This window comes from Rhinolophus hipposideros (assembly GCF_964194185.1).
Source record: "Rhinolophus hipposideros genome assembly, chromosome: 5".
NCBI classification, from domain to species: Eukaryota; Metazoa; Chordata; class Mammalia; order Chiroptera; family Rhinolophidae; genus Rhinolophus; species Rhinolophus hipposideros.
The window spans coordinates 30,236,359-30,262,491 of NC_138051.1; the positions used below are offsets into that span (position 1 = coordinate 30,236,359).

The 26,133-nt window shown below is 35.9% G+C and overlaps 1 protein-coding gene across 43 annotated transcripts in view; it reads left to right on the plus strand.

The window, feature by feature from the left end:
• Positions 1-25,841, plus strand: part of HNRNPC (heterogeneous nuclear ribonucleoprotein C) — a 48,591-nt gene extending 22,750 nt beyond the window's left edge. For 16 of the 43 annotated variants that reach the window (XM_081050276.1, XM_081050277.1, XM_081050288.1 and 13 more), the window contains 7 exons: positions 4,746-5,024; positions 7,287-7,362; positions 7,995-8,042; positions 24,185-24,345; positions 24,861-24,974; positions 25,213-25,373; positions 25,473-25,841. In XM_081050276.1, coding sequence (XP_080906402.1) covers positions 4,784-5,024; positions 7,287-7,362; positions 7,995-8,042; positions 24,185-24,345; positions 24,861-24,974; positions 25,213-25,373; positions 25,473-25,556 — 885 coding nt within the window. In that variant the 5' untranslated portion in view covers positions 4,746-4,783 and the 3' untranslated portion in view covers positions 25,557-25,841. Of the gene's footprint in view, positions 1-693; positions 807-4,745; positions 5,025-7,286; positions 7,402-7,994; positions 8,043-24,184; positions 24,346-24,860; positions 24,975-25,212; positions 25,374-25,472 lie in introns of all 43 variants that reach the window. The other 27 variants (XM_081050300.1, XM_081050295.1, XM_081050263.1 and 24 more) reach the window with 6 other exon arrangements.
• Positions 25,842-26,133: the final 292 nt, after the last annotated feature.

The following is a 26,133-nucleotide window of genomic DNA, read 5'->3' on the forward strand; positions in this document are numbered from 1 at the left end:
ATTTAACAGCATTATTAGGCTCTTAGTACATATATTAACACATCTGAATGGTTTTATTTAACAAATTTTTAAGACCTGCATTATTAGTCGATATTAACCCAAAGCAGATTACCCACACAATGTTTTAAAATATTTCTGCCCTATCTTTCTTAATCACATACACCATATATGTATATACTGTGTAGTTTATATATACCTCCTGTTATGTGTTAGATAAATGTGTATACAGCTTTTTAACTTAAATTTTTTTTTCATAATTTCTACAGCACTTAAAGTGATGACAAATTTTCTAAAGGCTGCAATTGCTGATAATTTGAATACTGAGTTGTTAAAGATCCATTTAAAAAAAATGCATGTAGACTATAACAATGCCACAGATCTGTGTAAGGTAAAAAGCAAAAATTGACCCATTCTTTTTGCAAATATTTTTTAGTATATGTGCTGCCAAAGAGCACACATTTTGTAAATTTTACACTTGAAATCTGATGTATTTCTTTAAGATTAGACCATTTGGATTGGATTTTTAAGCTGGTCAGCAACCCTCTCGTTTCTTCTTCCCTAGTACTTACCTTTAAAAAGTTAAGAGAAATTTGCCTGTTTGTGAGGGTAGGATATTTTCAAGTGTAAATGTTTATGACCTATGAAGCTCAAATACACTCATTTAGACCTGTTCAATTTATATTGGTCTTCCAGAAAACACTAATGAGTTACAAAACAAAAGCCCTTGTAACTACTACTCAAGTTGGGAAAAATAGAACTTTGCCAGCAAGATTTACACTTTGGAATGATCCTGTGACAGTCCAAAAGTAAGTGGCATAGTATACTTAAGGAAAGAACGTGTGATCCAATGATTTTATACCCAGCAAAACTGACTTACAAATAAATATGAAGGGCACAGGGAAACTGTAAACATGTAAAAACTGAGAAACTTCTTATGAGTTCTAAGTAATAAATTAACGATAAGCTTGGAACACTATAGAGATGAGGTAGAATTTAAACATTAATAGCATCGCCGAAAGACAATGCCACCTCCCTGCCCATAGTCTTGCAAAAGGGTCATGCATGAATCTAATCAAGCCTTTGGTCCAGTTTCCAATTTCAGGAAATATAGAGGTCAGAAGAATATATGGAATTGTTCTGAGTATGAAATTTCAGAAAATCTAGACTGTCGGTTAGCTCAGTTTGGTTAGAGCATGGTGCTTATAACACCTAGGTGGCCGGTTCGATCCCTGCATGGGCCACAGTGAGCTGCGCCCTCTTTAAGAAAAAAAAAAAAAAATCCAGACTGGGAAACTGCCGGTGAAATGCCCTGGATCCTTCAACACAAAATTTAAGTTACAGGGATAAAAGGGGAACTTATCTAAAAACCTTCAAAGACATCAAATTTGCTTTACTGAGTAAGACTATACTATCTAGGAATATACATTTAGATAATGGAATTATTTTAAAAGGAGAGTGATTACTGTGGAGTAGTTGCTTTTGGGGGAAAGAGACTGAGGATGGAACAGTGCACATGGGGCTTCTGAGTTTTGAGATTTTATAGAGACAAGCTGCTCTAGACCCTTCAGACCTTTTTATTAAATATAGTACCTTGTACGACTCACTGTTGGAGCAGGCAAAACCTTCCCTGTTTCAGTTCAGTTGCTTTTCTTAAAGTTGGGTCTTTGCTTTCCAGTTAATACTAGTTGGATATTTTGGGATTCTTTAATTTCCAGATCATTTAGACTCCCAGTTGCTTCTTCCTCAGTGATACTATCCATGTTAGATGGTGGCTTGCCCTTAACCAACATACGTTTTGGGAGTTTTGGTTGGGATACCTTGACACTAAGTTTTGTTGTAAATGCTGTACATGGGTTTTGGCTTTATTATCTGGTTGCTTTTATGCGAGGATTCAAACAGTAGTACCATTTAGAATCACATCTGTTTCTTTAAGTATCCCTGGTGCCTAGTACTTAGCAGACACTCAGGAAATGTTTAATGAAAATATGGATTAATTTGTAGTTACTGTTTTTTAATTATTTAGGAGGATGTGTTCCTAGGAATGGGATTAATGGCTCTTTGTAGGTTCACCTGTTTTTACTGTTGCTTATACCTTGGTTAAATCCTTAAAGCATGACCATTGAAAGGTGTTCCATTTACCTTAGCCAGGCTTTTGGAGCTGCGATCATTATGTTCTTTTAACCGTTAATAATCGTGATTTTTGTATCAAATTTAAAAACCACACATAATCAAAGAAAATGAGAAATAAAATCACTTCTTTAAACTCAAAAGTGACAACTGTTTTCAGCACCTTTTTATTTGTATACCTAGATGTTTCTCTACCAGTCTTTTCAAATGGGGTTCCTTGAGAAAATTAAGCCCTACTAATACCCTAAGGAATTCTTTGTATATAATGAATTCTATATATCTTGATGGTATTAGATACGTGTCATCCTTATGCAAATTGAAAAAAGTAATTTAAAATCCATTTCTGTTCTGTGGTTTACAGGAATGTACAGGAAAGGGACATTAATGTCTTATTTTGTGTTTTCACCTCATAGTATGCTGGTGGCATGTAGAACCACCGTGGTTCCCCCATAGGTAATTTTTTATTAAACCCAGGGAGATTTTATCTATATTTAATTATTACTGATATTGTTGGTGAAAAACACTTGCTGAAAACTGGCTTATGTCCACATTTATAATAATAGCAAACCTTAATAGTCAGCAGTACTATTTCAAACCCATTAGGCCTTTTAGTAGGTTTATTATTTTAATTCCTCTCGGTGTTCTAAGGATTTCTGGCATTCACACTTATGGTTGAAAGACTTGGTGATTCTCTGTGGCTGCTATTTGGTAAATTTTTGTTGCTTACTTTAAAAAATATGATTAAGAACTACTGTTAGTAAAGATAATTTAGAAACCAAAATATAATAAAGACAGATTTTTATGAATTTCAGAAAGGCTAGGAGTGAAAAGCAGTTAATATCTTTAAAATTGTTACTGCTTTATGAAACCGACTAGTATTTTAAGGCTCAGAATGGTAGTGGTCATATTTAAATGATGTATACTACATGTTTTATTACATATGTATATATAAGACATTTTTACCTAGTCTGTCATGGTTCTATTGGAAAAATAGGATTGGAATAATAACACGGTAGAAACTGGTATCTTTTGATATGAGGTTCTTTAGTACCTTTCAAAGGGATGAATGGGAGATAAGTTAATCTTAATGTTACTCTAAACCTAAGGTAGGTACATCATAGTAACTGTTTAAATTTGGTGGTTGGAATGGGAAGGGGCAGCAGGATGATTAAAAAAACTATTATTTAATGTCAAAACATTTTCACTTTAAAAAGACCTAAGACATTGTGAATCTTCATGCAATTATAATAGGATTGAGCCTCTCTATCATATAAAGATAATTTTTGTTTTGAAATAATCATCTGAGGAAAGTTCCCATGGTCCTCTTGATTCATGCAGTGTTCTACCTTTAGTTTTATCATCATCACCATCCAGTATTATTAAATGTCCCAGCTATATTTTGTGGGTTATTACATAAAAAGGAAGTAAAGAGTCATCGATTCTATAAAACGATGGTGTTATATTTCAAGTGTCTGGCATATTATAAATCCATTGACGTACCTGGAAATAGATATTTCCAGAGAGAATGGTTTTATTTATTGCCGTTGTATAATAAGGTTAATTATACTTGAAGGGCAGAGTATTAGTTGTCCACATTAACATAGCTAAAAGAATGGTTTGTGGGCAGAATTTTTTTTTTTAATTGGGAAAAGTTTTCCAGGACCCATCAGTTCCAAGTCAAGTCGTTTTTTCAATTTAGTTGTGGGGGGAGGGCTGAGCCCCAGGTCAAGTCGCTGTCTTCAGTCTAGTTGTGGAGGGCGCAGCTCAATGTCCCATGTGGGAATCAAGCTGGTGACCTTGGTGTTATGAGCACTGCGCTCTAACCAACTGAGCCAACGAGCTGCCTACCCACCGGCGGCTCAGCTCCAAGTCAAGCCCTTGTTTCCTCACTGCCCATGTGGGAATTGAAAGAGTGAGCTTGGTGTTATGAGCACTGCGCTCTAGCCACTGGGCAGGCCGGCCGCCAACACACCGGTGGTTCAGCTCCAAGCTCAAGCCTTTGTGTTCAATCTAGTTATGGAGGGCGCAGCTCATTAGCCCTTGTGGGACTCGAACTGGAGACCCTGGTTTTATGAGCTCTAATCACTGCGCTATAATCACTGAGCAAACTGGCTGCCCCCATTGTTGGCAGAATTTGGAGTAGGTTTTTTATTTTTATCTTTTTTAGAATTTGGAGTTTTTACTGTCTGGGGAAATGAATGTGACTCATTTAGTAAAAGCAGTATGCAAGAAGGTGAAATTGATAGCAACCAATCATTAGATTCACAAAGCTGGGAAGGTGAAAAATGAGGTGGAGAGCTTAGGGGGTTCTAATTAGCTTGAGGACATTAAAACAGAGGGGCCACTTAAACGTGTCCAAGAAGATTGTGTTGCCAATGGTTTGAAGATTGTTTTTTCCCCTCCGTTGAAATGATAGTCTAGTGCTGTTGGAATAGAGAATAAGAAATTGAATTTTTATAAGGATATATTTAGGGGTTCTAATGCCATGAGATCTGCTTAAGTTGACTGATACCACCATTTTATGTAGTCATAGTGGTTCAAAATAAGAGTAGAAGTTTTATCAAGGAATATTTTGTCTTTACCATTTTTTCACCTAAATGCGGTTTTTTTCCTTGCAGTTTTTTTGGCTTTGTGAGGAACCTTATCATCAAAGACAATGGCCAGCAATGTTACCAACAAGACAGATCCTCGCTCCATGAACTCCCGTGTATTCATTGGAAATCTCAATACTCTTGTGGTCAAGAAATCTGATGTGGAGGCAATCTTCTCAAAATATGGCAAAATTGTGGGTTGCTCTGTTCATAAGGGCTTTGCCTTTGTTCAGTATGTTAATGAGAGAAATGCCCGGGCTGCTGTGGCAGGAGAGGATGGCAGAATGATTGCTGGCCAGGTTTTAGGTAAGGCCTGGGTTGATTTAATTTTTTCATTATTACATGATTCAAATACGAGAATTTTTCTGTTCGCCTTTCTCCTCTCTATGAAGCTAATAGTCTTAGATTTTCTGGATATGACTGATTTCAGCCTAATAAAAATATGTTGGGTTTATAGGTATATTTATATGTGTAGGGGAGGTAGGAATATTTCATAAGGTACACTTACTGCCTGAATGGTTGTGCCTACTACTTACACTAGGGGAAGACAGCATGGCTTAGTCACTTATGAGCTCTGAAGTCAGTCAGAATAATTTGTGGGTTTAAGTTTTCTATCCTGATCCATCTGTGTGTGATCAAGTTCACCATCAATTTGTCACCTTACTGTGATCGTCCACTGATGATCATTGCTTAGATAATTCATTAGGGTTTGCAAAAGAGTGGGTTTTCTAATTTCTTGTGCACATAACTAATTTTTCTAAAATGCACAGAGAGCTCCTTAATATTTGGTTTTTCTGCAATACTGTTCACTGAAAAGGCAGGATAAATCTTTTTCAAAGTTTGGTATAAATAGTTGACACCGTGTCAACCTTTAAATATTATTATTGCTTTATTTTAAATTGGTGTGTTTTTAGTCCGTTGGAAATAATTCTTAAGAGTTCATAATATTTTATCTTTGGCCAGTGGATCACCTTCAACTTGGTTTCTGTGCCATGAGACCCTCATAATGTAATGCATTGCTTCCTTGCTTTATGCACCACAAGATATTACAGGTCATCTGGTATATATCTTGACCTAATCCTGGAATTTGCCACTTTTTCCTAAAAGCCTTGGCTCCTTTTAATGGGAATTACTTAGAAACCACTATCTGGAATGTTTATTGTTATTATTTTTTAAACTTTTTTATTTAAGTGTGTTTTTCCAGGACCTATCAGCTCCAAGTCAAGTAGTTGTTTCAATCTAGTTGTGGAGGGCGCTGCTCACAGTGACCCATGTGGGGATCGAACCAGCAACCTTGTTAGGAGCACTGCGCTCTAAGCAACTGAGCTAAGCGGGCGCCCTGGAGTGTTTATTAGTATTGAATTTTAATTGCTTCTGTTTAGTTTCAGTGGGCAGTAGGGGCACTTTGTTAACAAAAGAAAACAATTTTATGTGCATTTTGTGCCATAGTTTGAAAATAACCATACCTGTATTTTTACTAAAATTAAGATTACTAAATGTAATGTAATTTTATTGATACATATTCTGAGTATTGAACTCAGTATTGTAGTTTAGAATCACATGAACTACTTCTTTAATAAGGTTCTGTAATCCACTTTTATAAAACTAAAGACAATTAAAATTTTTAAAAAGCAATTTAAAAATAAAATTAAATAGAACTAAACTGTATCAAAGGTTATATGATTTCAAAGTCAAAACTATACAAGCAAGGTTGTTACAAACATAAACATTATATGTATGTTAAGTATTCAAAATGAGTTTAGTGAACCCAGGACTCTGATGATTATTCATAAATACAGTGGGGTTTAGCAAATAGACCATGTACTAAAAGTCTGTTTTTCAATTGGTCATTTGATGAACTGAGTTTTAGAGAGCTAGCCTTTGGCTAATTGGTTTTTGACAAATTGGCTCCTTTTTTTTTTTTTTTTTTTTTTACAAAAGAGAACAAGGAGTCTTGTTTGGTAGGCATTGGGTGGCAGGGTAAGTAGCTGGCCACTGGAATAGGTATTTAAAATATCATGTATATGGAAACCAGGATTTTGCTCCTTTATTTCCCTTTTCTTGGTGTGCTTTATGTTCAGCGTGTAAAGGTTGTTTACTTAAGCAATTCACTGTCTGCATAGTATTTAACAAGCATTTTTTGGTGCAACTTTACAGCTGAGCCTATATGTAAGGGGGAACTTCAACCGTATTAATTCATAAATTGCCGTGTATTTGTGTATCTTTGATACATTTGTGCTAATTTAAAATGTAGGAATCATTCCTGGAAAGGCAATGTTTAGTCATTGATACTTTTCTCCTATGATAGTAACTGAATGAGCAGAGTGGGTCCTTTGAATGATAAGAGTTTTTATATATAATGAACACTTCTTTGGTACAGAACAGAGGATAAAGGAATAAGAAAGTCAGCTGTATAGAAATTCTTGAGCATTTTTATATGACAAGGAAAGATGAGATACAGTGTTTGACCTTTGTTGATTTACATGACTATGTACACTTTTAAAAGCTGTACTTTGAGATTCACCCCCAACAGAGATGTCATAAAAAATTTTGTTTTTGTTTTTTCAGATATTAATCTGGCTGCAGAGCCAAAAGTGAACCGAGGAAAAGCAGGTGTGAAACGATCTGCAGCGGAGATGTACGGGTCAGTACCAGAACACCCTTCTCCGTCCCCTCTACTCAGGTCCGGAACTTTATTATTTATAACTGCATTGTGTCCATCAGTGGGCATCTTCTCTATCTGTTTTCTGGATGTGGGGAGGGTTAACTGTAGTATGTTTTATCTGTGTAAGAGTAAAGCTTTATTAATTTTGTGTTAATATGCCTCCTTTTCTCCCATTTCTCAGAGAATTATTAGAATTCCCTGAGATTTTTCCTATTAAAGAATAGTTGGATATTTGTAACATAAATTTAAATCCTTCAAGAGCTGTTTTGCTTCTAAGAAGCTGGGGATTAAGAAAAGGAAGAGGGGGATGGCGTAAGAATGTTTAGTTTACTGTTATAATATTCAGTGCTCTTATTTTAGCTATTATGCTGTATGTTGAAATTTTCACAAACTTTTGCCTAAAACTGTAATTTGGCCATTGCATGTTCAGTGGCCTGATGTGTTTGAAATTTAGTGATCTGTTGTTTGAATGACTGGGGATTATTCCATGCTAACCTATCGATATATTTTGTGGTTGATTTGGCATGGGTTTTGGGGTTTTTTTCCCCATCTGCTGTAGTGAATTTACATTAACAGCTCCAAATTAATACTCTTCGGTATTTATTTTTCAGCTCCTCTTTTGACTTGGACTATGACTTTCAACGGGATTATTATGACAGGTATGTTAAAGGTGTTTTGCTTTGCCTATTCTGGTAAAAAGCTATCCAGTGAGAACCATTTTATTTTTCTGTATTGTAGTAATGAACTTTCCCTTTTGTAGTAATGAACAAACAAACATTTTTAAATAAAGTCCCCTATTTCTGCCAAAACATAATGAAAAATTCCTGCTCGCAAATCATCTGATAAACTAGATAAGGTGCCATTCATTTCTCTTAATTTCACAGAATCAGTTTATATATCATTAGGATGTATGGGGACATGACCAGTATTTTCTGGACTAATGGCTTTTCTTGAGACAAGTCAGATTTTTGTGTTTGCTTGTTATAATTTGCCAAATAAAAGATAACTGATTTTTGCCTAATTATGAAATGGAACTTAATTTGCCATTCATGTTCTCTTTATTATTTCCCTATTGCATATTTGGCACTTGACTTTGCATTGTATGGGATTACAGCAAAAGTATAAAAAATGATCCCAAACCTTAAAAATCCTATAGTCACCTTTAAGCAAACCAAATAATGCAAAATAGGATACAGTCAGCATATATAATGAATCAATTTTTTGCTCTAGGAGTTCGTGTTAAAGATTGGGGATTGTAATAAAGTTCTGAAAGGCAAGGAGGTTGGAATAATGTTTATGATTTCCTCTTGTGCCTTCAGAACTACATTATTTTTTGTCAGGGAGTCATGAGAAATAAAATTGGGACAAGTGGGTAGGGGAGTAGGTTATGGATGGGTTTGAAAGATGGATTTAGACCCAGTGTAGGAATTAGTTACTGTGGAATGGTATGCTATGCACAAAATATATATTAGTATCACGTTGGTGTTCTGATACTAGTCTTAGTGAATGTTAAGGAAACATTAAGTATATTTGATTTTCTGAGTTTTAAATTATGCATTATATGTGTTTGAGAATATTCATACATTGGACATGATGAGAAATCAATATTTTTATTTGCTGTTTCTCATCTTAGAATTCCAGTATTTTAATCATGAATGTGTCTATGTTACATACAAATATATGTGCATATATATATATATATATATATATATATGAAGTTATAATTAGATCAGTCCTTGCTTTTGAAATAAAAGTAATTCTCTTGATGTGAGAATATTAGGCAGAAGAGAAGTATTTGGTCTGAGTTGATCGATTATGCAAAGGGAATTGGGTAAAGGAATGAAGTCAGCCAATTATTTTTAATAATTTACAATTATTTTTAACCTTTTAAACTACAGTTACTTTTGCACCAACCTAATATAATTCTACCTTCATGTGATTAGTCCACTAAAGTTTTAGTTGTCTTGGTGAGGCAGGAAAACTTTGACCATCCCTATCATCTCACTGTAAATATGTTTGATAAAAATTGTTTTAAGTGAGTGATTTTACAAGGTTTAACTGATACAAAGAAATACAGAGAGCAAAGAATAGTGAAAAAATTTAGATGTTTGCAGAAATATCTTTAAATTTCATACCACTGCTATTTGATCTTAAATTGAGGCAGCCCGCTGTTGGCCTTGCCTTTCAGTTTTTGTTTTAATTTATTGGGGTGACATTTGTTACTAAAATTACATAGATTTCAGGTGTACAATTCTGTATTACATCATCTATAAATCCCATTGTGTGTTCACCACCCAGAATCAGTGCTTTTCAGTTTTCAAAGAGGCAAGAGAATACCTTTAGTTATTCTCCGTGTTGTTTAATATTACAGAATGTCAGTGAAAAGTAATGTCTTTCCTCTTCATTCTAATCTCAGTCAATAGAAAAAGACTGCTGAAGACTAAATAAATGGTGCAAGTACATAGTAGCTGGTAAAGAGTTGAACTCAAGTACTCAGTACTCAAGTATAGTACTGAGATGTGGTAGGGAAGTGAACAGGTTTAGAGTCAAGAATGGAAAAGCTACTAAGGAAAATGGTAATGGTTTCTTCTTAGAAGTCATTCTGAAGGTACTTTATTTGCAAGGTTAAGATTTTTGTTATTATTCTAGTTAGTAACATAGTGATCCTAAATCAACTATGTTGTATTCTTTATTAAAACAAGATGGGAAATTGGCTCTGGTGTGCTAAAAACTCTGGGTTTCCTATGCAAATGGGAGTTAAAGCAGTGTCTACTTAGTCACTTTAGTCATGCCCTTAAGAACATGAAATCACATGCTAAATGTTTCAAGAGAGATTTGGCATTTCTTTAGATCATTTCTTTATTATCCAGCCTTTGGGGATCTTGAGGTCTACTATTAGTTTGGTGCAAAAGTAGTTGCGGTTTTTGCAATTGTTTTTAACTTTTTAAACTTAAAATTACTTTTGCACCAACCTAATATTCATTGCTGTGGTAGAGGAGGCAGCTGATAAGGAGCAGAGAAAAGAACGATTGAGGAATCCAAAGACTTGGCACTTAGCAAAGAAGGTCATGACTGAAAGTCATATATGTAATCTCAGTTTTATTACCCATAAAATAGAAATAATAGAGTTTTACAGACCGAAACATAAAAGGAAGTTTCGTTATAAATGACCCCAAAATATTATTGTAACTGTTTGTAATCAAGAATTCCGAATCTTTTTTAGAGCATGAGGATGCCTGTTTATTATCAAACTCCACTGATTCTTATATGCTAATGTTTTTTAAAATTACACTTATGAATTAGTATTTTATTAACCCTGTTAATACTGACATACATTGTTACTACTGCATTATTTTGTTGACACTGTATTAACTATAAAAATGAAGGGAGTTGTGGACACTCTACCACCCCTCCCGAGGAAATAATTTCCCTAGCTTAACTAGTTCTTTATGTGTCAAGTTTTTCAAACTCTAATGCATAGTGAAATTAAGGATGGTTGGTGTTTGTTTCCTAGATGTCCTTCTTAATAGTTATTTCAACTTTCTAAAAAACTCTGTATTATGGAACATTTCAATTCATATACACACACACAGGTAATAAGACTAGTATGTCAGTAGAAGATAAAGACTGCTTTTATAAACATAACCACAATACCATTTATACTTAAAATAACATAATCCCTTAATCTCATCAGTTTTTGCAGACCTGATCTCCCAGGTTGTATTTTGGTAGCACCTACATTTTCTGTTTATGGGTAGGTAATCAGGTTATAGAAGGCTTGATGCATTATTCAGGCTCTGGTTTTTTTTTTTTTTTGCTATAGTGGGGCGGGAGAGTGGCCAGAATATTTCATAAGGGTGTTACTCATTTTAGACACAATTAGCCTGACTTTTTTTTTTTTTTTTTTCGGTTTCTGTAGGTGTTTTTTTTTTTTTTTTTTTAATTGGGGAAGGGGAACAGACTTTATTGGGGACTTTATTGGGTGTACTTCCAGGACTTTTTTTGTTGTTTTCCAAGTCAAGTTTGTTGTCCTTTCAGTCTTAGTTGTGGAGGCAGTTGCTGTTGCTAGTTGCAGGGGGCGACATCCCTTGCGGGAGTCAAGGAATCAAACTGGCAACCTTGTGGTTGAGAGGATGTGCTCCAACCATCTGAACCATTTGGGAGGCAGCTCAAGGTGCCGTGTTCAATCTTAATTGCAGGGGGCGGAGCCCACCATCCCTTGCAGGAATCGAAGAGTTGAACTGGCAACCTTTTGGTTGAGAGCCCACTGGCCCATGTGGGAATCGAACCGGCAGCCTTTGGAGATAGCACGGAGCTCCAACCGCCTGAGCCACCGGGCCAGCTCTGACTTTTTAAAATAAATAGTTTTTGTTAAATTTATTGGAGTTCCATTGGTTGGCGTGACTTGATAAAACTTTAGAAATGTAGACACTGTTTTGTAAAGGGAAACATTTTAAATATCAGGAAACAGGTGATATCTATGTTTTGTTAGAATTACAGTGGTTTGTATTTTTGCTTGGGTGTTCATGGGTATTAAGCGATCAAATCCTAAAGATTGCAAGTACTTTAAAACTGGACGATAATCAAATGATAAAAACAACTGAGTCTTTTTTTAAAAAGTTTATTGGGCTGATGGTTATTAGTAAAGTTAATAGATTTCAAAATCGGTGTACAATTCTATAATATATCCTCTCTATATATCACATTCATCACCCAGAGTCAGTTCTCTTTCCATCACCGTCTATTTGATGAGTCTTATGTTTTCATACGCCTTCTTCTGAGAAGGAAACAGTAAAGGATTGGATTCTCTGGCCTTAATGCTACTGCCTCCACTGCAGTAAGGTTACTGATTTTCATTGGTTGGGTGTTTAAGAACTGTTCAACTGCAGTCATTAAAGATTACCTTAGTTTGAAAGGCTTTTTAGTGCAAGTTTTTGCTATTGCCATCTTGTTCTTACAGAATTTTTTATTCTAATTTTTAAGCCCATTGCTAATATTGTAGGTGTGGAAGTTCTTAGATGAATTTAATGTAAATTGTTGACATGAAACTACGATTAATATGTGACACTAATGCATTGTCAACTGTTTCTAATATGCTATCAACTCTGTCACAGATAGTTTATAATTACCAAAAGATTCTTTATAACACATTTTTTTCTGGTAGGAAAATAAGCACCATAGTAGCTTTTTCTTTTAGGATGAATATTCATGGGAGTCTATGTAGAAAACTAGGGTGTTGTGTAAGTCACCTTTATATGGAAAACATTATTTGTCAAAAATGAAAGTCTGATAAACCTGTAAACTCCTGACAAATTTCCACTTCCATTTGTGTCTTGTTGAGAATCTTGTTGCTTCTAGGAAAATTGTTGCTGGAGGAGTTCTTGCGAGAGGACTTTATTTGTGTGAGCAGTTCTTTTGAAATACTTTGCAATGATTTCTTTTTCAAGTTCTTAAGCTTATTTCTGTAATTGATTTCAAATTTTTTCCACATTGATTTTCATTCATTTGCTTTTGAAATTATTGATCATTAGAAAGCTATATAATTAATAGGTAGTACATTAAGTAAATACGCCAGCAAACCATGATTAGAATTAACAGGGGCTCCTGTGTGTCCTGCGTTGTACAGGATTATCTTACAAAGAGATGAATTGTGTTGCCCTTTGCTCCCCAGTTAAGATTTAAAGAGCCCCATTTGGTTTCACGAAGGGCTGTATTTGAACTTTCCTTGATAATAAGTAGGAGGTTTTTAGGTAGGTAGGGTGAGGGTGCAGCTCTAATAAAGATTCCGTGTTGTGAATATCTCTGGTGTATTTGGGGAAACAGCCAGCTGCAATTGAAAAGAATGTTGGTTGTAAAGGGTTCTGTATGGCGTATTAAGGAGTTGTGTCCTCTATGCAGAGATATCTTAGAAACAACCAAATGGCTAGAAAAGAAAATGGAGGGACAAAAAGATGTAAGTAGTTACCACTGTAAATATTAGAATGGAGAGCTAGGGCAGATTGGTCTTGTTGGCTTAAAGATTGGCTTAAAGTTATGAAAGTAGGTGCTTTGTGGGGAGAGAAATACGAGGGGTGATCAAAAATGGTGAATGTTTAAATTTAAATTTATTACAGCAAAAGACACATTGCCATTCCATTAATCCCTCTCAAAATACCCCCTCTCTTTTTTAACACACTTACCCCTTCTTGTCTCTTTCTGAGGCAGTTCTGAAAGTCCACTTTGTATCTTTGGCTGTGCTGTTGTGTCTGCCTCGATGTCCTGAATCGATTCAAAACGTTTACCTTTCATGGTCATTTTGACTTTGGGGAAGAACCAGAAGTCAAACTGTGTTAGATCTGGTGAATAAAGTAGATGAGGACACACTATAATTTTTTGTTTGGCAGAAAGTGCCGTACCAGAAGCGATGTGTGACACAGAGCCTTTCCATTGTGGTCACAAAATACTGTGAATGCTGCTGTCAAGTGCCATCCGATGGAAAGGCAGGGATCTTCAATACCAGAAGCTGTGTGTCGATACTTTATGCCTCAAGGGGGGCTAGAGGAACTGTCATCTTACCTCCCTCCTTTTTTCCCATTTTTCTGATATTCCTGCGTAGCTCTGGACCTAAGAGATGGGTGTGGGTGTCTATGTATGTATGTGTGTACGAAGGGACAGTACATGAAATACTTATGTTTTGGAGAATTGGATGAGACTACCTGCTTGGAAGGGCATGCGATTCAGAGAACAAAAGGGTTCTTGGCTACTTGGAAAAGCTAAGAGATAACCTTTTTAGGTATCACCTAAAGTGACATTTTAGATATATAAGGAAATACTGTATTTGCCCAGAGTCCCTCTGTTGGTGTATCTTTCTTGTGGGAATCTGATCATGTTATAGTTACCAGGAGGATTTTAGATGAGGACAGAGATTAGTAACAACACACTTTCAACATGAACTTGATATTTATTGGAATTAAACTTTTGGCAGTAATCTTTATTTTACTTAGGCTGTTCTTTGGAGTCTTGTTGAGTAGTTTGAGAGTTTTTGAAGGGTAAATAATAAATAAGCATTTGAACCTGGATCAGAGAACCTGCCATATGACTTTGAATTAAGTGGTTTACCGGTTGTATTATCTAGTCCAAAAGGTAGTCTCTGCTGTTTTAAGAGGACATTCTCTTATCCCTTTTTAAAACTTAGTTTTATTGAGATATAATTCACATACTATAAAATTCATTATAAAGTATACAATTTAATTTTTTATATTCAGAATTGTACAGTCATGCTCACGATCTAATCTTAGGACATTCCATCACCCCCAAAATAAACACCTTATTAGTAGTCATTCCCTATTTTTTCCCCAGGCCCAGCAGCCACAACTCCACTTTTTATTTGTAGGTTTGCTTATTCTGGACATTTCATATCAGTAGAATCATACAATCTGTGTCTTTTGTGACTGATTTCTTCCGCTTAGAATAATATTTCACAGTTCATCCATGTTGTACTGTGTATTAGTGCTTCATTCATTTTTATTGCTGAATTATGTCCCATAGAGTGGATATTAACCACATTTTGTTATTCATCCGTTATTTGACATTTGAGATGTTTCCACCTTTTCAATAATGCTGCTGTGGACATTTGTATATACGTTTTTGCATGGGCATATGTGTTCATTTCTCTTAATATGTGCCTAGTAGTAGAGCTGTGAGGTCTCAATAATTCTATGTTTAGCCTTCAGGAACTGCCAGACTATCTTCCAGTGCAGCTATACCACTTTTACATTCCCATCAGACACATATGAAGGCTCCAATTGCTCCACATTCTTGCCAGTATTTGTTTTATCTTTCTTATTTAAACCATTCTAGTTAGAGGATTAGTAATTTTGTCATTTTGTGATTTACATTTTCTTAAAAGTATGATGTTGAACATTCATGTGCCCATTGGCTATTTGTTTATCTTTGGAGAAATATATTCAGGTCCTTTGCCCATTTTTGTATTTGGTTGTTTTTTTGTCATTATTGAGGAGTAAGTCTTCTTCATATATTCTAGATATGTCTCTGGATACAGTATCTGATATGGACAGTTTTAAAGTTTTATTACTGGTCTCAGTTTTTTATAGTTTCACCATTCTGCTTTGTGATCGTAGATGTGTAACATCAATTTATACAAAGAACATTTGGCTGATATATAAGGATTATGGTTTTGTTATAGACGGAAAAAGTACAGAATTCTAGGCTTTCTTTGGAAATTATATATAGGCAGTAGATAGGTGTCTGTGGAAACAACAAACTAGAACAATGCTGTCCAAAAGAACTTTCTGTAATGATGTAAATATTCTATATCTACACTGTGAATATGGTAGACACTACCCACGTTTGACTGTTTAGCACTTAAAATGTGACTAGTGCAACTGAGAAAGTGAATTTTTCAATGCAATTTAGCCACATGTAGCTAGTGACTCAGTTGGACAGTGCAGGCCTAGAATACTGCAAAGTTAGTCTTAATGGGGTGAATGAATTTTGAATAATGTTCAGTATGAGAATTGTAATGAATGCTCTTCAGGCAAGAAATTAGAGACCCCAGCAGTTTAGAACAAAGATGGCAAGAAATATTGAAAGACTTACCAGGAAAAGAGAAGGTATGCTTTTGATGAATAGGATAAGATTTTATTTTGATAACACTTTTAACAACTAATCCACAAGGAACACAAAAAATAAAGTCTACCAAATAGAATTTAACTTTTCAGGCAAATCAACTTTTTTTCAGGACCTTGATTAATTTACAATGATTAGTGTATTATTACTGTGAGATTAGTGGAGTTTAGTGAGGGGAACAGATTACTAGGGTACAAAAATATAATAGAAATTCACCTATGGAAATTTGTGTTTGTGATTTCCTCACAGTAAGCATGACTTGTGGTAGTCTCATCACATCTGTTATAGGTGCAAGACCTGGTGTTTGTTTTGTAATAAGTACTTGATAATTCAATTTTGTGATACATTATTCAACTAACTTTTGTCTAATTTTCTTAAGGTAAAACTCCCACTAGTCTTTATACTAGAAAAAAGGCAGACTAGTCCTCCTGGTTTTCCAGCTATAAGGATAGTTTTGGTTGTTATCGGTTGTTGGTAATGTGATTTGTGATAAATTCTTTCCTAAAAGCCAGTTTAGGAAAGTTATTTTCTCAACAAACATTTGTTAAGATCTTATTATGAGGCATTGTTGTATGTACCAGTGAAAAATGACATAAGAATAGATGGATGGGTTGAACACATACAGAGCATATTAAGGCATTGTGTACCTTTAGCTTTTGCTCAGAATGAGATGGGAAACCATTGAAGAATTTTGAGCATAGGAGTGAGGATCTTAATTGTATTTTAACAGGGTTACTTACTTGGAGAACAGAAAAGTGGTTGATGAAATTATCCAGATGGGTAAATCGTTTGTGGGAGGACCAGGGAAGCAGGAGTGGTGAGAAGCGGTTGAATTTTGAAGTTAATTTTAGACAGATTTGCTTTCAGATCAATGTGAAGCCTAAGAGAGGACTCAAAGAAGTCACCAAAGTTTTGATCTGGACAATTAGAGACTTGGAATTTACAGACACTGATAAGGGAAGAACATAAGAGGAACTGGGGTGAATCATTGTGGAGATGCTAATTTAAGCTCCTTATTAGACATCTACTTTGAGAGATGTTAAGTAGGTGGCTGTTTCTGCTCAGAGGTCATCAAATCCTGATACTAGATGAGTGGAGATAAAAATAGAGATCCCTGGAGCACAACAACTTTTAAAGAATGGGGAGGTGAGGAATGTGCAGAGATGATTGAGATGCCACAAAGAAAAAAATTGGAGAAAAGCCAGAAGTGTGAAGTGTCCTGGAAGCTGTGTGAATATATGTCAAAAGAGTAGAGATATGAATTGACAAGTCTTGATAGTTTAAGTAATAAATGAAAGTTTAGAAATGTTTGAAATTGATTTAGCAACATGGAGAACATTGGTGGCTTTGGCAAGGGTAGGTTTGGTAATGGTGGGGGCAGAAACTTTACAAGGAGATTCAAGAGAAGAGAATGAAAAGATAGAAATTGGAGACAGTATAGAAAACTTTTTTCCATACAATAAGATTTGTGCTTTTGGTGTACAATTTTGACATGTATACCCATACAAATAATTCCATATCTCCCAAAAATTTATCAAGAAGTTCCTTTGTTGAAGTCAGCTTCTCCCTCCACCCTATCCCCTGGCAACTACAAATATGTTTTCTCAGCTCCTTAAAAAATTTTTTATTGTAAGTGAAACGAGAGAAGTGGACGCTTCTGACCTAAGGCTTGATGAACAAATGAGAATATAGGAATGAATGGTATTACATGTTCTTAATGTATATTCTTCATAAATACTTTTATGATTTTTTAAAAATAAAAATTGGTCCACAGTAACAGTTTAAGACATTATCTTCAGAAAAGGTCCAAAGTTGACATTTTGGAGGATGTATGTTGAGGACATTGTGACAAATCATTAATGTTATAAATCTTTGGAAATTGAGTTTAGAAGAGATTATCACCTGAATGGAAAGCATTATGAACAGAAGCAAAGCCAGGAATTAAAAATTATGCTTCTTAACATAGTCTTGGATCCAGTTCCCTTTCTGAAAGGCTTGATCTAGGACTTAAAGCACCTTGCATATTACCACTTAGATTATTTTTTGTTTTAGAAAGTTTTGGGGTGAATTTTCAAATTGTTGCCATGAAACAATTGGAGGTTTGTTTCTTGTTAACATAGCTCTCCAATGAATCTATCATTTAATTTTTTTTCCTTTCTTGGAAAGCTGTTGTAAAAATAAATTTTCAACCCAATGTGTCTTTGAATTTGCAAAAATAACCCCTCAGTACTAATACCAACAATTCTTGCTGAAAGAAGATTGCAGAACTAATTGGTAATTGGCATCTTTGGTTCTATATCTACAGGAGCTATTGATTCCTGCTCTTTTAAGGAATGCATGTGGTGTTCCTCACCCTTAATGTTTGTTCTTGGGAAAGTTTCTTAAAGCTAACAAGGGGTATAATGGCGAAATTCCAGATTGTAAATGGAACAAGTCACCCCCAAATGAAGTTCTTGGCAATTACGAAATTCTGTACGATGAAGAGCTGGCACAGGGGGACGGGGCTGACCGAGAGCTGAGAAGTCGCTCAGGCCAATTGCTAGGGTCCAAAGGGGGACGGTCGAGAGACTCAGGGAGAACTATGCTCACAACCTGGAAGTGATCGCCAGTGACAGTAAGACTCCAGTCTGGACCCTTGCAGAACTGCTCACTGCACCCGGGCCCTCACTAAAGACCTAGGAGGATTTTGAAATTTCCTTTTTCTAGAGCTTTTTTCCTTTCCTACGTCTAAATAAATACAGGCACTTCTTTGGGGGGGAAAAAAAAGCTAACCAGGGTAGTAATAACCTGTTTCCATATTTTTTTGTTTTGTTACAAAGTTGTTTATTCTTTCCAATTTACTAGTTTGAGTGCCCAGTTATTGAATGATCCTGAACATCATGCTGGTTTATTTAGTTCCCTTTATCATTTAATAAGTAATAAAAAAGAGCAGTGCTTGCTGTTTTTAATTTTAACTGTCATACAGATAATCTGTAGCCCTAATGGACCATTGGATAAAGGCAACAGGAAGAAAATTAAGGACCATAAAGTGCAACTATGCAAATTTACCTTGGGAATTGGCACTGTCCATAAATTACATTAGCAAAACAAGTGTAAATCAACAGTTGTATCCAGTTTGGCTTCCCCCAGACTCACCATGGCAGCATGTTTGTGAAGGAGTACCCCCAAATAACATTTAGAGACAAACAATTTATACAAATTAAGCCAGATGATTTATTTTTAAGCACCAAAATAAGAATTCCAACTACATCATGAAAATGGGGGTTTTCTGGCATTTTTTGATGAGTTTCATATTTATATTTTGATGTAAATATGAATTCAACATGTTAAATTGTCATTTTGGCACTTTTTTTCTTACGTAATTAAAGCAAAGGCAATAATTACTTGTAAAATAAAGATTTGAAATTTAACGAAATATATACTATAAAAATTAGGGTGAACTCTAAAATTTTGGGCCTTTTAATAACTTTATATGGTAAAATGAATTTTGTATTATCCTTAATACATTTAAGATAATTTCATTGTGTTAATTACCACAGTAAAACAGATGACAAGATTTAAAAAGTCTACCGAGGGGTTGTACCACCTATATAGTTCAATGCAAAATGAAAATGTTTTGGTAGTTTCAGAAAAGATTGGAAAATAGTTATCTAAGTCATCCAAACATGGTTTTACAGAAGTCTTTTTTATAAAGACCGAGAAAGAAATATCCAGAAATACATTTTATATTGTTCAAACATACCAGGTGTTGAAGGCCTTAATTCTTGAACATTTTTACAAATTGGTATTCAGGAATATCATTAGCTGATATTCTGCTCATGCAATATAACTGCTTAGCTTGAATCCACACAAGGCCAAAGAGAGACAAAGTCCTTTTCTACAAAATACAGAAGAATGTTACATAAGGTGTGTGTTCTGAAGGTTTATTCTGGGTGATAATGTTAGGAAACCTATAATTGAAGTTGTAGATTGTCAGAGGTTGGAGCACACTGGCAGGAGCCAAACTTTTATAAAACAATTACAGTAGCAGATCTTTACTCAGTGCTTTGATTTAATTTAAACTCAAGTGAATTGTTAGTACGCTGGTTTCATCTACAGGTAGTCCTGGTGGCTACAGAATTTGGGGCAGGGCTGTCTTCATTTGGGGGTTTATTTAATTACTAATGAATGGAGCGGGGTTGGAAAGACATGCTCTTTTGGCTCTTAAAATTCATATTTTAAAAAATTGTGTCACTTTGTTTTCCATGGTTCTCTGTGTATATGTCTCACAAGCTACATTTTACTGATTTATTCATTGGGATCTTGTTTATCTTTCTTAAAATCAGTTTGTGTAACGGGTTTGTACCAGTTTTTCTCTGTACCCTTCTAAATATAAAGCATGTTTCCCACAAATGAGCACATAGTATTCTAGATTTGGTCCTGATTAGCTCAAATAGAATGGTATATTCCTTTTGTTTCTGGATCAGTGCTTTTTAACTTTTTGTGAATGAGTACATTCACAGAATTTTAGCAATTTCAGGGATTTCAGACATTCTAAAGCTGAAATATCAGCCTGGAAAACAAGTTCCTTTTCTAGGAAAATTAAAGGCTAGCTGGAATAAAATTCATCTTGAAAATTTTCCATGGTAGATAAAAAAGAACGAAGCGAAACAAGATGATACCTCCTAACACTTTAATGAAATTATAATGGGATTGCACATGTAAGCCGAATTTGATAAAATTATGCAGGGGGAAGTAATCTTACTAGATTGCTCTCACCTACAAGTTATTTCACATTGTGCTGTTAACTTTTTGTGGCCAACAATACCTGACAACTAGTCAGTTTCCGGAATTACCTATTTGATAATATGCTTAAAATTATTCTTAATATATCCAAATTTTTGTGACAGGGAACATCTATTGTACATTGAATAAATGAATTCAGAAGAATACATATTTTTCCTAATGTATTCTAATTGTTTTTACTTTGGTAGTGATTATTAGTACTCGAGATTTTTGAGACCCAACGAAGATCATTGTTTTGCATCTAATCATTTAAGAAGCTTGCCTTTGAAAACCTTTATTTTTAATAAATGCCTTGTGATGCTTATGTTTTAGCTTGGAGATTAATAGAGGTCCATTGTCTTATCTGTTGAGATAATTAGCTAATGTGTATTCAGAAATGTTTTAATTTCTTTAAAGTGGTATTCTTTTTAATAGTATTTTAATTACCTTTATTCTGACAGATTTTATTATCAACACTTAGCGTCCAGATTTCTGATTTAGGGTGTAGTCATAATTCTTTTAGTCTTAAGTATTTGTTCCTTTGGTGATAATGAAACTTTCATGAAGACTTTTAATGATTTGGGCTTCATCAGTTTATCGGTATTATGTGTGTGGTTTTTTTTGTTTGTTTTTTTAATTTGGTGAAGTTTTTTGTTTTTGTTTTTTTCAAAAGATTCTTATTAGGGAAGGGGAACAGGACTTTATTGGGGAAGTGTATACTTCAGGACGTTTTTCCAAGTCGTCGTTGTCCTTTGAATCTTAGTTGTGGAGGGTGCCGTTCAGCTTCAAGTTGTTGTCCTTTCAGTCTTAGTTGTGGAGGGCGCAGCTCAGCTCCAGGTCCAGTTGCCGTTGCTAGTTATAGGGGGCGCAGACCACCATCCTTTGCAGGACTCAAGGAATTGAACTGGCAACCTTGTGGTTGAAGCCTGTGCTCCAACCAACTGAGCCATCCGATAGGCAGCTCAGCTCAAGGTGCTGTGTTCAATCTTAGTTGCAGGGAGCGGAGCCCACCATCCTTTGCGAGGAGTTGAACCGGCAACCTTGTGGGTGAAAACCTACTGGCCCGTGTGGGAATCGGACTGGCAGCCTTCGGAGTTAGGAGCATGGAGCTCTAACCACCTGAGCCACCGGGCTGGGTCTTATGTTTTGTTTTATATTATATTTTGTTATACCAGGTCTTACACTAAAATAAGACTGGTCTTATATGAATTTTTGCTTCAAAAGATACATTAGAGCTGATTGTCTGGCTAGATTTTATTTTCAGGGAAACACGGTAGCTGGTCCTTAAAGCTGTCATACTGAATTTCCTATTTCCTGTCCCTTGAGTTATCACAATAGTTGTGCTTTTTCTCGTTGTAACAACCATGTGCTTGGACATTTTTCAAGGAAAGGTAAACTAAACGTCTTTGAAGGAATCTTTGTGAGTTTTTTGAGAGTCCATTTTTGCTTGAGCAGCAGTTAAGTTCTATGGCACTAAAAGCCCTTTAGGATTACCAGTTGATCTTTTTAAATATATTTTTCTTCCAAGAACTAGAGCATTTGACTCTTATTTGTGTTTGTGGGGTCACTGCACAGATTCAAAACAAACTGCATTTCTTGCCTCATTTTCATCATCGCCATTTACCTGGGTCAAATTAAATAGTAGGGTTCAAAAGGAAATTCCAGTACCATGAAATACAGGAAACCTGGAAGGACTAGCTCATTGGTTTGGATATTGGTGCCAGTGAGAGCGAGTGGGTTGGGAGGTAAGTTTGATCTCTGTTGGGGCATGAGCTATTTCATGCCCAAAGATACAGATAACTCATTTTTCATTTACCTCCAGAAATTATTTTAGATGCATCATCATGAACAAAGGAGAGTAGTTTCTGAACGCTGATATTTTATAGTATCTGAATCATTATACTTAGGAAAATTATTTTCTGGACTCAAACTTAAAAGTGTTCCTTATTGTGGCTTAAAACAAGAACATAATATGAGCACTTGACTGTTACCACATCATTGATTCTTTGGCACATGGTAGGCAAATCACTTATTGTGTTTTAAGAGGGAAGGTGGTGGGTGGTCAATGACTAAAAACTGCTAAGTGAGGACAAGTAAGTCATTCCCCCACTTGTTTAGCAGTGTGTCTATGCTCTTAGGAAAGAAAGGAAAATGTTGTTGTCATAGTAGGAAAAGACACAAGATGTGATCTTGTTAAAATAGGATGGAAACAGTTTTGGTTAAGTTGGGATGAGTAGAAGAATTTTTATAAGAGCCTGTAAAATCAGTGTTTTCACTGTCAGGAGGGTTGGGGACAATGTTATATATAATATTAGACATTAATAAGATATATAAGAAGGAGACTCAACATCACATTATATGTGAATTATACAATTTCAATGTGTAACGCATTACATTTGTTCCTTAAATCCTTTGAAGCTAGAGAAGTAGTTGGTGGGGTTTTTAATAGAAGAATACCTGGGCCTTGGAGTTAAGTTAGTTGCTACAAAGGTGCAGAGGTAGAATTATAAGTTGTTTTTTTTCCCCTGCTGGTGTGACTTATCATCTTAGTCTGCTGCCAAGAGACTTTCTAGATCTGATGTCTGTGTAAGAAGTTTTGTTATTTTGAATTTTCAGAGAATACCATCACTTTGGTGTCTCTTTAGTAATCACTGGGATACTTATCCAGTGGATGCGGCATTTGAGCAACCAGTGATTTTTGAGAGCTAAATGTGCGCTGGGCAGCGAGTGTACCCAGTAGTGAGTCGGGAACAAGATAGACAGTATTCTCCGCCCTGTTGGAGCTCTGAGTGGGGCTTACACTTTAAATGTTGGTAGAGGGGCAGTGGTGTTTTACACCCAGCTGACACATGAGAAATGGTTGTGTTTGTAGGCCCAAAATGGTTAATATTGGCGAGTTTATATGGTTCAACCTAACATCATTAGTAGTGATGATTTTGTATGCTTCTGTGGGTGCAAAAGATCAATGATTTAGCTAAAAATAAATACGTACGTACCTCTGTTTTCAGACCCAGTTAAATGCAACCCCCTTTTGAGAGTACTGTCTTTGTTTTATATAAATTGTTTATTGTAGCATATATGAAAAGAATAAGGTCAAGGTAAAGGCCATTCATTATTTTAAAAATGCTTTATTAATACTGCCATCGTACAGAAGAACCTTTTAAGGCCAACCAGCAATATCATTGGATATATTTGTGTATATGTATGTACTAGTTCCCTAAAGAAAAGTACCTATGGTGTTAAAAATTTCAAAAAAGAAAAGTTTTTATGGGCCTTTTGAATGAAATTAGCAAAAAAGAAATGATTGAGAGACAGTGGACCATTAATTTATTATTTTGTAAGAGCATTATTTGGATCTTGCTGACTCAGGTTTAGTGGTAAAGGAATCCTGTCTCCATTTCCCCGATAGGATGTACAGTTACCCAGCACGTGTTCCTCCTCCTCCCCCGATTGCTCGGGCTGTAGTGCCCTCCAAACGCCAGCGTGTCTCAGGAAACACCTCACGGAGGGGCAAAAGTGGCTTCAATTCTAAGAGTGGACAGCGAGGATCTTCTTCCAAGTCTGGAAAGTGTATGTATTATTATTACACCTTTGTGATTCTGCTATTTCTTGTGTGTCAAAATAGGGGAATTGATGCAGTTAATAATGTTCCATTTTTGTACAAATGCCTTTGCATAACCAAAATAATGAAAGAGAAGATAGTGATTGAGGGACCAACTCGAGACTGCCTTCTAACCTCAGTAATTTGAATAGTTATCAGTCTTTAGAGTCAAGGCACCTGTTCAGTTTATGAAATATGGAAGCCAGTAAAACTGTACAGAAAATACATTAAAAAGGAATCGAGGTCTTTATCAGGCCTACAAAAGTCAGAATCTACTGCTAAGGGAATAGGCACATGAGCTGCAGTTTTCAGCTACCAACAAAAAGATTGAAGGTCCCATTATTGGGACAGTCTGATACTGGCCCCATTTCCCCCCAGGGAGCTCCTGTTGCCTCCGGGTGTATAGTTAGTGGGAATGTGTGTTTGATAACTGGTAGCTTCTGGTACATTTGATTCTCATCTAGGGTTTTGTTTATATTAAAAGTGAAAGGAGATGACCTTCAGACCATTAAGAAGGAATTGACCCAGATAAAACAAAAAGTGGATTCTCTACTGGAAAGCCTGGAAAAAATTGAAAAGGAACAGAGCAAACAAGGAGGTAAATGGGTGTGCTGCTTGTTTTGTGTAGAGTTGGGTTAGTTACCTAAGATAGTTGAAAATACTGGTTGGAACAGTGGGATATAAAGAGATTGAATATGAACCTTGGGGAGTCTGAATTGGGAAGGGCACCTGTGGGAGGATTTAGAATTGTGCTGCACTTCTGAGTGTTAGAGGGGATTGTCTACGTCCCGTGGACATTACGTGCCCCTAGACAGACTTGTCCTTCTCATCCCCAGTAGAGATGAAGAATGATAAGTCAGAAGAGGAGCAGAGCAGCAGCTCCCTGAAGAAAGATGAGACTAATGTGAAGATGGAGTCTGAGGGGGGTGCAGATGACTCTGCTGAGGAGGGGGACCTACTGGATGATGATGATAATGAAGATCGGGGGGATGACCAGGTGAAAACCACGGGAAAGGAGAGAAAGAGGTGGTGGAGGGGGGAGCAGGGACACATGGAGTGCCTCTAACTCCATCCTGTTTGTGTCTGTTTCTCACAGCTGGAGTTGATCAAGGATGATGAAAAAGAGGCTGAGGAAGGAGAGGATGACAGAGACAGCGCCAATGGCGAGGATGACTCTTAAGCACATAGTGGGGTTTAGAAATCTTGTCCCATTATTTCTTTACCTAGGCGCTTGTCTAAGATCAAAATTTTCACCAGATCCTCTCCCCTAGTATCTTCAGCACATGCTCACTGTTACCCCATCCTTGCCCTTCCCACGTTCATTCATTCATACTGCCCTGCGCCTAGTCCCATTCTCACTCCCTTTGACGCTCCCAGTAGTTATGTTAAGTCTTACCCTGTAATTTTTGCTTTTAATTTTGATACCTCTTTATGACTTAACAATAAAAAGGATGTATGGTTTTTATCAACTGTCTCCAAAATAATCTGTTGTTATGCAGGGAGTACAGTTCTTTCCATTCATACATGAGTTTAGTAGTTAGTTGCTTCCCTACCTGCAAAGGCAGTCTCATTAGTTGAGTAGCACCTGAGAGCAGCTTTGAGTTAGAGGTATGTGTGTTATACCCCACATGAGCGTTCTGTGTGGGGCTGTTCAACACAAATGTAACAATGTATTTTTGTGAACGAGAGTTGGCATGTCAAATGCATCCTCTAGGAAAATAATTAGTGTAATAGTCTTAAGATTTGTTTTCTAAAGT